Raw genomic sequence first — 10,194 nt, forward strand, 5'->3', positions numbered from 1 at the left:
GAGGGGATTTGTAATGTGCTGAAGCTTGAGTTGATGCACCGCGCTCCCAAGCACGTGAGGCAAAATAGTAATTGGACCATACTTTATTAATATATATGCTTGGAGAAAGAATGGCCCCCACCCACTCTCTGTGCAAGTCCTGATGTGCTGTATAGGAAATGATGATTTTGGTGGGTGGAGGCAGAGGGTGGAGAGAAGGCTGGCTGGCTTCTGGTCTGGCTGGCTTCTTGACTCAGCTGCACACATTGCAATTGTGATCTCCCCTTCACCTCTGATCCCCCTTCACCTCCGATCCTTCTTCACCTCTACTGAGAATAAAGATTGAAGATTTTCCCTTAACCTGAATTCCTGACTCTGGCTGATTTTAAAATAGGCGGTCATCACAGGGATGTGGGAAAAGTGGAATACTGATACATTGTTGGTGAAACTGTGAAAGGATCCAACAATTCTGGAGAGCAATTTGGAACTATACCTAAAGGGTTATCAAACTGTGCATACTCTTTTACTGGGCTTATATCCCAAAGAAATCATAAAGGAGGGAAAGGGAACTACATGTGCAAAAATATTTGTGGCAGCCCTCTTTGTAGTGGCAAGAAACTTGAAACTGAGTGGATGCCCATCTACTCAGGATGGTTGGGTAATGGCTGGATACGTTATGACATATGAATGTAATGGAATATTACTGTTCTGTAAGAAACAACCAGCAGGATAAATATATCCTTACATGAACTGATGCTAAGTGAAGTGAGCAGAAACAGGAGATTATTGTACATGGCAACAATAAGACTATATGATGATCAATTCTGATGGATGTGCCTCTCTTCAACAATGAGATGACTGATGCCAGGTCCAACGATCTTATGATGGAGAGACCCATCTACACCCAAAAAGAGAACTGTGGCCACCGAGTGTGGATCACAACATAGTATTTTCACCTTTTTGGTTTTGTTTGCTTGCATTTTGTTTTCTTCTCATGTTTTCCCCTTTTTGATCTGATTTCTCTTGTGCAGCATGATAAATTTGGAATTATGTATTATAGAAGAATTGCACATGTTTAATATGTATTGGATTACTTTTTATCTAGGGAAGGGGATGGGGAAAATGGGGGGAGAAACATTTGGAGCACAAGGTTTTGCAAGGATGAAAGTTGAAAACTACGTATATATTTTGAAAATAAAAAGCTGTTATTTAAAAAACAAACAATTTATAATATAGAATATTCCACTGCCACATATTTGTACAGCCTAAACCTAGAATTCATTAATTCACTACTACCACCCCACAGATCCTTATATGTTGCCTATCTTCAAATTCATTCTTCACCCTACCCCCCCCTTAAATCACCAAATATCTGTATTCATTTTGTAACCTTACTCCTCTCCTCCACTCCAAGTAGAATTGTAAACTAATAGAGGACAAAGACTATTTCCTCTTTATATGCCCAGTGTTCAGCAACATGTTGTTTTAACTAACACGTTATTCATTGTTTTATTCATGTTTTTCTTCTATTCAAAACCCTTCTTTAGCTTCCTACTCCCCCCATAAAATAAAGTATATACTTCTTAGCCTGGCATCCAAATTCCTTCAAAATTTGTGTCCAACACAGGTTTCCTACTTATCTCACTCTAATCACTTCATTTTAGTCAATTGACAATTCAGTCTTGTACTTGCAATTCATTTTAATGCATTTACTCCTGTCAACCATGACTAGAATGGACTCCCCCCCTCACTTCCAGCTCCATCAGAACCCCTTTGGTCTTTCAATATCAGGTGCCATCTGCCTCTAGAACTTTGCACACAATAAGCCCTCCCAGAACACTTTGCTTAGACCTCTCGTACTTAGCCCCTTCTCCCACAGATCAGTTAGTTACTTATATACACTTCCTTCTCCCCCACTGGATTTCATTCTTCACTTTTGCCTTTCTTTCAGAGCCCACTATGGAGCTTCACATAGAGTACACAGGGGCACATGGAGTCTCTCCCTTTCTCCAAGGCACATCCTAGGGTGTCATTTCCTTCATTTCTTTCTCCTCAGGCTTTTTTTCTCTTGGAATCTTTTTTCTTCTTTCCTTTGAGGGATGGAGGTGATGGATGAGTTTCTGTAGAATTGTTATTACATACTGCCTTTCTCTGTGATGTGTCCTGGGGATAGTACATGGTGTTACCGAGTTGGTGGTATAGAAGGTATAACTAAAAGCTGCTTTAATCAAAAGGTTTAATTAATCTAGAATTCCATGGTGAACTTGGCTGGAGTTGCAACCTTGATAAATAGACTTTGCCTAGAAAGTTTGTCACTCAATTTTGGTCAGTAGGGATATGTCAAGATTGAATGCAGTTCAAAACACACTATTTTCACCTTTTTTTTCCCCTTGGTTTTTTTTTTTTTCTCATGTTTTTTCCCTTTTCTTCTGATTTTTCTTTGCCAACATGACTCATATGGAAATACGTTAAAAATGAATGTATACCTACATCACATTGCTTGCTAGTGTAGGAAGGGGGGGAGGTAAGAAGGAAAAAAATGGAATTCAAAATTTTATAAAAATGAAAATTGAAAATCATCTTTACAAGTAATTAGAAAAATAATATACTATTAAAATAAAATTTAATTTTTTTAAAAGAATGTAAGCTATTTGATGGTAGAGATGGTTTTCTTTTCTATAGCTTCAATGCCAAGACATATAGTATATGTTTAATAATTGTTTGTTGAAGTTGAAATAACAAAAATAATGGTCAACATAAAAAAAATAGTTATTTTTCTTTTATTTTCTTTTAGTCTCTACTACCCTGCTTTCTCCCCTTTCCACCCCCACCCCCCAACCCTTTTAAGGTATAGGAGGTTTGTTTGGCTTATAGCCATACCCTCCATCATTTTATTCCTCCTTTTAACCCTTTCTCTTTATGAGAATTTGATGTATTTCTCTATTGAACTTGATGTATTTCTACACTAAAAATCATATTTATAGAAATACATGTACTCAATCCTGCTTTGTCTGCTTCAGATAAATGAGTTTTATTTGATACTTGCTTCTCCCTACCTTTTTTTCTTTGTATATTCTTCTCATTCACTCCAATTAGAAGAAATAAGAAATTCTACTCCCTTATTCTTCCTTTCTCCCCTCGTATATTTCTTTTTATTCTTTCTTCCCCACTCCCTTCTTTTAAACGTATAGACCAAAACCAATCCACCCTCCTGGATGGATTTTTTTTTTTTAATTCAATTCCCTCAAAATCCTTTAAAGACATAAAGGTCCTGAGGGATTTTCTGTTTCTTCTCTATTAGAATGTTAGCATATCATTATACAACCCTTTCCAAGTGCTCACATAAATTTACCTCCCTAGGTTTTGTATTTATATTTCAAAGTTCCTTCTCAGCTCTAGTGTTTTCATCAAAGATTCTTGAAAGTTTTCTATTTCATTAGTGGTCCATTTTCCAATTCCTTTCCCATCCCTCCATCCCTCCATCTGTGTGCTGCTTTGCAGGATAAGTTATCCTTGGTTGTACGTTTATATCTTTTGCTTTTTGGAAAATCATATTCCAAGATTTCTTTTCATTTTTAGTGAAGAGTTGCCATATCATGGGTGATATTATGGTTCCTTGTTATTTGAACTGTTTGGATGCTTGCTGTATTTTTTCTTTGATGTAAAAGTTCCAGATTTTGGTTGTGACATTCCTGGAACTTCTTTTGGGATTCCTTTTATTAAGTGATCAGTGGAGTCTATCTTCATTTTACCCTCTGATTTGGACATTTTTCATTTGTGAATTCTTGAAATATGCTAGGGATTTCTTTTTTAAAAAATTGATTTTCATGGAGTCCAACAATTCTTCAATTATCTCATCTTGACTCTTCCCCAGGTCAATTGTTTTTATTTTTATTTATTTATTTTTTTAATTTAATAGCCTTTAATTTACAGGTTATATGTATGGGTAACTTTACAGCATTCACAATTGCCAAACCTCTTGTTCCAATTTTTCCCCTCTTTCCCCCTCCCCCTCCCCCAGATGGCAGGATGACCAGTAGATGTTAAATATATTAAAATATAAATTAGATACACAATAAGTATACATGAGGTCAGTTGTTTTTAATAGATCTTAATTTTTTTTCTATTTTTTTTTCCAGTATTCATTGCTATTATATGGAATCATTGCTTTCTAGTCTAGTTTTCAGAGAGTCCATCAGTTAAAGTTCACCACTTTTCTAAGCTACTCATTCTAATTCTTTTTTTCAGAATTTTTAATCTTTCATTTCTTTTATGTATTAATATAGTCCTTTTGGAAAGTTCATTTTCATTTAGACAATGCTTGCCCTTGTTATGAAGTTACTTGTTCCTTTTTTGGGATCCCTAGATCTACAGTAACATTTTGCATTGTTTTAATTTACTCATCTCTCCAGCTTTGGTTCTTGAACTGAAGTTTTGTGCCAGGACTGGGTTCTGCCTCATGCTTTGAGGTAGTATGATTTACCTTGTGCTGTTTGGTGCATCTTAGATCCCCTGGGTTTCTCCACTGAACTCTACTTTCTATAGCTAAGCCCTTTTTGGAGCTTTGTTTTAAAGTAAAGGTTCTTCAGTGTCCTGTGTGACATCTCAAGCCAAGAGTGCTAGAGGCCTCAGGGACCTTTCAATACTTGTGCTGTCCTACTCTAAGCAGTATTGTGGTCACTATCACTCCTTGTGCTTTTCTTGGGGGAGAAAGAGAGAGGAAAGGGAATTTTGTTCTTCCTACCATTGGACAGAGAGCCTTATAGATTATACATGTCTCTTTGTGATCTATGGGAGAGTGAAGAGCTCTTCTGGGATGGGACTTGTGTACACATGTGAGAAGGAGTTTTTCTATTCCCAGCAGGCTTCTGGCTGTCTTTTTGTTGTTCTTATTGTTTGTTTATGCAGTTCTTGGGTGGAAAATCACTTACTCTAGTTACTCTTTGAATGTCTTGATCATTATTCAGTCTTGTGTGAATTTCAGGTTTTTGCTAGGTAGGTAAGTGGGAGTTGGATGGTTTGCCACCATTCAAGAAGCCCTCTTGGCTGAAAATCTCAGGTTTCTCAGAGGATCTTGTATATATTTTTCCCTGGTACTTTTCCTATCACTTGTATCATACTTATTTGTGTATATGTTATTCCCTCATTAGACCATAAAACTCTCTAAAGGCAGGGATTACACTGATTTTCATCTTTATATGCCCTCTACCTAGCATATAGAAAATACATCAATTAATATTTAATACCCATTGTCACCTGATTTTCCTTCAGAGTTTATAGTGTTATTGTATCTTTAAAGGCCAAAGGAATATTGAGAAAAACCAATGTGTGCTAGCAGATGGTAGTAGGTCTGTTGAAAAACATCTTTCTATGAGGTTTTTCTAATAGAATCAGGGAATGTATCTTACCTTTGATCTATAGAGAATCTATGGAAAGGTCACAGAGGCAGAATTTGAGGAGAATCTGTTTTCTTGTTAGAATATTTTAAACTTGATATTCTAAAGAAACAGATAATTCTGTAAAGAATCTGTAAGAAGCTAGCAAACAGTGTATTCTACGAAGGTTACTGACTAGAGGCAAAGAAAATGGATGAATATAGCTTATTATTCCTAAAAGATTGAATGAATCTAGCTCCCATTTTGAAGAGAAAAAGGAAGAAAATCCGTAAGAGATTTTAACCAGTCTCTAGAGTGAGCTGAATGTTGTACTGTACTTCTGGATTTGAATGAGTTATTTACTTTTATACAGAGGATGTGAGGTGATCCTGGCTATGAATTTTCTTAGAGCCAAAAATACTATAAATAACTGCATATGTCTTTATTAGCTGTTGTTTTAGTTAAAGACTTGTGTGAGATCTGTTATTCACTATATAGAAAAACAAGTAATTGCTATTGGGAAAGGAGGTTTTTCCAGTTCATTAGATAATTAATATTCAATGAACTGGGTAGGGGCAAAAGCTAATTAATAAGATGTCTATTTTATTAATTAGTAAGAAATTATTCAATTATATTCCTGGAGTTAACAATGTATGTGATCAAATTAAATACAGCACCAAGTCAAATAGTAGGCTAACGGGTAAACGTTCTTAAGCTTCAATGATCCCTAGACATTTACCTATACTTATTAAATTAGAAAGACCTTGAATATATCTGAAACACTGCTCTAAAAGGCACTGCCACACCAGTGGGACTTCCCATGTGTGGAGTCCATCTATTCTGTCAAGTCCCAAACGACTGTTCCTAAAGGGAGGAAGGACTGCTGCCCCTGTGGAGAAAAGCAGAGGGAAGGCTATGGAAGCACCAGCCTCATAAGGAAAGACCAAAAGACTTTATTGCAGGGTGGGGTCAGTCTCCAAGAAGCAGGGCAGCCTCCCGGACATGCTGCCTGACCACTCGGTCCAATAAGGCGTGAACATCACGGGCAGCTTGGGAAGCTGCTTCTAGTACCTGCTGCAAGTGGTCCTCATGCAGCCGTGCATCCATCTCTAGCAGAGCAAGCTGGCCAGAGGCGGGCAACAGAGCCAAAGCCAGCTGGGGTCCACCCGCTGCCTCTTCCACGTGGCTCAGGTCGGCCAGGGCTGTGCCATCCACGAAACCGGCCGAACAGGCACACACAAAATCTCTCATTGGGATCCCTGCATCCAACACGGCTAAAGTAGCTGCATTCACACAGGCTGCATAATTACCACCATCTGCCTGTAGCACCTAAAATCACATGACAAAAGGATTTAGAAGTTGAAGGGATCTAAGAGGTCTTATGATCTAACCACTTCATTATGTAGAGGGAAAAAAGTGAATCCAGGATACCTGATCCAAGGCATCAAAGGGAGTCTATCCCCTTGTCTATGGGAATCATCCTCTACCCATGTTCCCTGGACATATCTTAAATCCTTTTCCAATTCTCCCCCCCCTCCCCCACCACCAATGTCTTCCCTCTAAAATACCTTATATTTCTTTTGTTTGTACTTATGTGTAGAGATGTTTTCCCCAATAGATTGTAAGCTCCTTAAAGGCAGGGCCTGTTTCATTTTTATCTTTATTTTCTAGCCTGTAGTATCTAGCACATAATCTCTTAATAAATGATTGTTGATTCAATGATTTATTGAACCTGAATCTTCCTTTCCATCTTTCCCACCCCCACCCCTTTCCCCAAACTGGCTCCTATCTGTTCTCACCATCTCTATTTAGAAATCCTGCCTGTCACTCTAGGTTCAATTCTGGTGTCACTTCCTCCAGGAAGTTTTTCCCTTATCCCCTCCTCATCCTAAACGGGAGGCAAGTGCCACTATCTGAGGCCCCAAAGCACTCTGACACTTACTAGTCACATCCCATCTCATCATTTGTGAGAATACCTCCACACTGCATCCAGGGAGCTTCGCCACAGCAAGGGCGATGTCTCCTCCCCTGACACAGTACCTACTCCTGAGATGCTTGTCTGGGTTCAATGGTGAATGCACAGTGCAGAGGGTTTGGAGGTGGATGAGAGGAGTGTCTACACTGTGCACTCTTCCCGGTAGCTAGAGCCCCCCTGGCTGCGGAGGAGAAAGAGCCCCCCAAGTTTCATGGAGGCAGGGACCACGTCTGGTAAAGGATTAGGAGACCTGGGGTCAAGTCCAGCTCTACCACTAACTACAGTTGCTGCCCCTCTGGATTCCCTCTCCTCTTGTCACATGAGGGAGTTAAGATGTTTCCTGGTTTTGATGCTCTATTGAGCCAACTACTTTCCCAGGAATTACTCTGTTTTAACCTCACAGGAGCTCTGTGTGGGGGGGCTGAAGAGCATTATTATCCTTATTTGACAGATAAGTAAAATGAGGCTTAAAAAAGAAGATGGGACTTGTCCAAGGTTTACAGGGTCAGAAACAGTAACTTCTGACTCAGGCTTCTCTCAAGGAGACAGACCTTTCTAAACACCTGCCTTATTTATATCACTTTACCTTTTACTTTTCTAACCCAAAGGTCTACTATTTCCAAACTGTTCTAATAAAAATCGGTACCGTTACCTGGACATAGATGTCAATCTGGGAGCGAGGGTATAATTGGGTCAGGATGGCAGCCTCAAAGGTCTGCCTCAGCTGGAGTCCCATTTCACAGGCCTTGCGGTCCCCATGGGGCCGCCGCTTCCGTTCCCCAGTGCTGAATGTGGCCATGCTATACTGGCAGTTCACCAGTGCTCTGTCTGGCAATGCTCTTGATCGAGAACCCCGCATCTAGGAAAATCAGGGAGTGGAGACATAGCAAATGTGTTAGGTAGGAGCTGTGGGGGGGTCACATCCCAACCTCCCTTTCACCCAGCCCTGGAGAGTGGCTTCCTCGGCAAATGACTGACAAAGCCAGCAAATTACAGTAGAAAGTTCCCAAGGAATAAGAGACCCCAATTTTAATGGAAATCCTACTTATATGTCTATCAGAAAATTTCTTAACTCTTTGGGAAGAATTCTTCATTTCCTAACTGAGGAGGGGAAAGCAGACGTCCTCTAAGGCCCCTTCTAGTTCTAATATCCTTTATTCTTACATATTGTAACTTAGGATATACTGGGATCATCCTAAAGTCTTTACTTCAAAATTCAAGACTCCCTTATCCCATCAATGACTTCTCCCTTTCATTAATATTCAATCACTTCAGTTCATAAGGACCTCTCACCTCATAGATCTAGGGCTTATTACCCCCAGAGAACTCTCCTTTATTAATTCCACCATCCTCATCCCATGGAAATGAGGAAGAACATAGACTTCCTTGTTCCATCCTTCTACAATGGACTCTTCCATGGAAGGGCCTCTCTTCCTCCTTTTCCCGTGGACCCTCAGCCCCTGTTTACATAAAATCCAGCCTCAAATACCTCTTAGCTGTGTAACCCTGAGCAAGTCATTTAACCCTGTTTGCCTCTGTTTCCTCAGCTGTAAAACAAGCAGGAGGAGCAAACCACTCCAGTACCTGTGCCGAGAAAGTCCCAAATGGGATCATGAAGAGTCAGACGGGACTGCACAACTGCACATACAAAGTGCCTACTATGTGTCAGGGACTGCACCGAGTACTTTTTACAACTATTTCATTTGATCCTCCCAGCAATCCTGGGAAGTAGATAGTACTACTCCCAATTTAGAGATGAGGAAATTAAGGTGAAGTATCCCAGAGTCACACAGCTGGTAAGTGTCTGAAGCTGAATTCCTTCAAGGAATTAATTCCACTTGTTTTTTTTTTTTTTTTTTTTTTTTTTGGTTGTTGTTGTTTTTTGGTTTTTTTTTTTTTTTTTTTTGAAAACTAAGCATTAGAAATTCTTATAGTTGTTTTCCATGGGAATCAGAGAGACAGAGACAAACAGAAAGTGAGGGAGAGAGGGAGCGGGAAAGAGAGAAGGGGTGAGTGTGTTTTAGTTTTTTACGATCGCAGAGCCAGGAACACAATAATCGATAATCGATAATCGATAATCGATTCATAAATGCCCGCAGCCTTTCTCATGCTCTCCGAGTGGATTAGTGAGGGTAAGATTAATACAGTTCCAGAGCCCAGATACTACTCAGACAGGGGAGCAGTAGCAGCTGCCTCGTACCAACTCGCAGTGCAGATTTCTCCCCCAAAGAACCGCAGCTACCCCCCCCCCCGCCTCCACCCTCCGCGCATCCTTGCGTCCATTCCCGGGAAGGCTTGCATGGGACTGGGACATCTGAGATCACGCCCCCTTTCCAATACAGCCGATGTCTTTTTTACAAGGAAGGCTACGATTGGTCCGGGACACTAAAGTCACGCCCTCTTCCCAAGGCGAAAGCTACAATTGGTCCAAGGCCCTGCGAGGTTACTCCTCTCCTTTTCACCCTCACGAAAAGCATCCCGAAGTTGCCTCACACCTCGTGGGGTCCGTAGACCACGGCTAGCGCCTTGGTATTGCCTTGTTCGATGTAGGCCGAACCATCGGCTTGCGCGAAGACGCCCATCCGCGCTTGGATCTTGCGCAGTTCTCCGGCCCTCCGCCCGTCCACGCGGTAGCCCTGATCCGACAGCAGCTCCAATCCTGCCATGCTTGTAGTCCCGTCTAACCTAGCTCGACTACACTTCCCGGCGGTCCCTACCACTTCCTGCTTTTACTTCCGCTTTCCGGCAGCCTCACTTCCGTCTTCAGGTCTTTGACAGCGACAGGGTCACGGATGTAGATCAAGGAAGAACATCAGAAACCATATAGTCCAAACCTTTAGTTTTTACAAAAGAGGATACAGAAGC

At 40.6% G+C, this 10,194-nt stretch overlaps 1 protein-coding gene across 1 annotated transcript; it reads right to left on the minus strand.

Moving 5' to 3' along the window:
* Positions 1-5,772: 5,772 nt before the first annotated feature.
* Positions 5,773-10,044, minus strand: EXOSC4 (exosome component 4). The gene is made up of 3 exons (XM_003760524.4): positions 9,825-10,044; positions 7,982-8,188; positions 5,773-6,683 (listed from the first exon to the last, which is right to left on the minus strand). Exons 1-3 carry the CDS (start codon positions 9,993-9,995, stop codon positions 6,324-6,326), a joined length of 738 nt encoding a protein of 245 aa, XP_003760572.1. The 5' UTR covers positions 9,996-10,044; the 3' UTR covers positions 5,773-6,323.
* Between the last annotated feature and the right edge of the window lie 150 nt (positions 10,045-10,194).

This window comes from Sarcophilus harrisii, chromosome 1 (genome assembly GCF_902635505.1).
Source record: "Sarcophilus harrisii chromosome 1, mSarHar1.11, whole genome shotgun sequence".
Taxonomy (NCBI): Eukaryota; Metazoa; Chordata; class Mammalia; order Dasyuromorphia; family Dasyuridae; genus Sarcophilus; species Sarcophilus harrisii.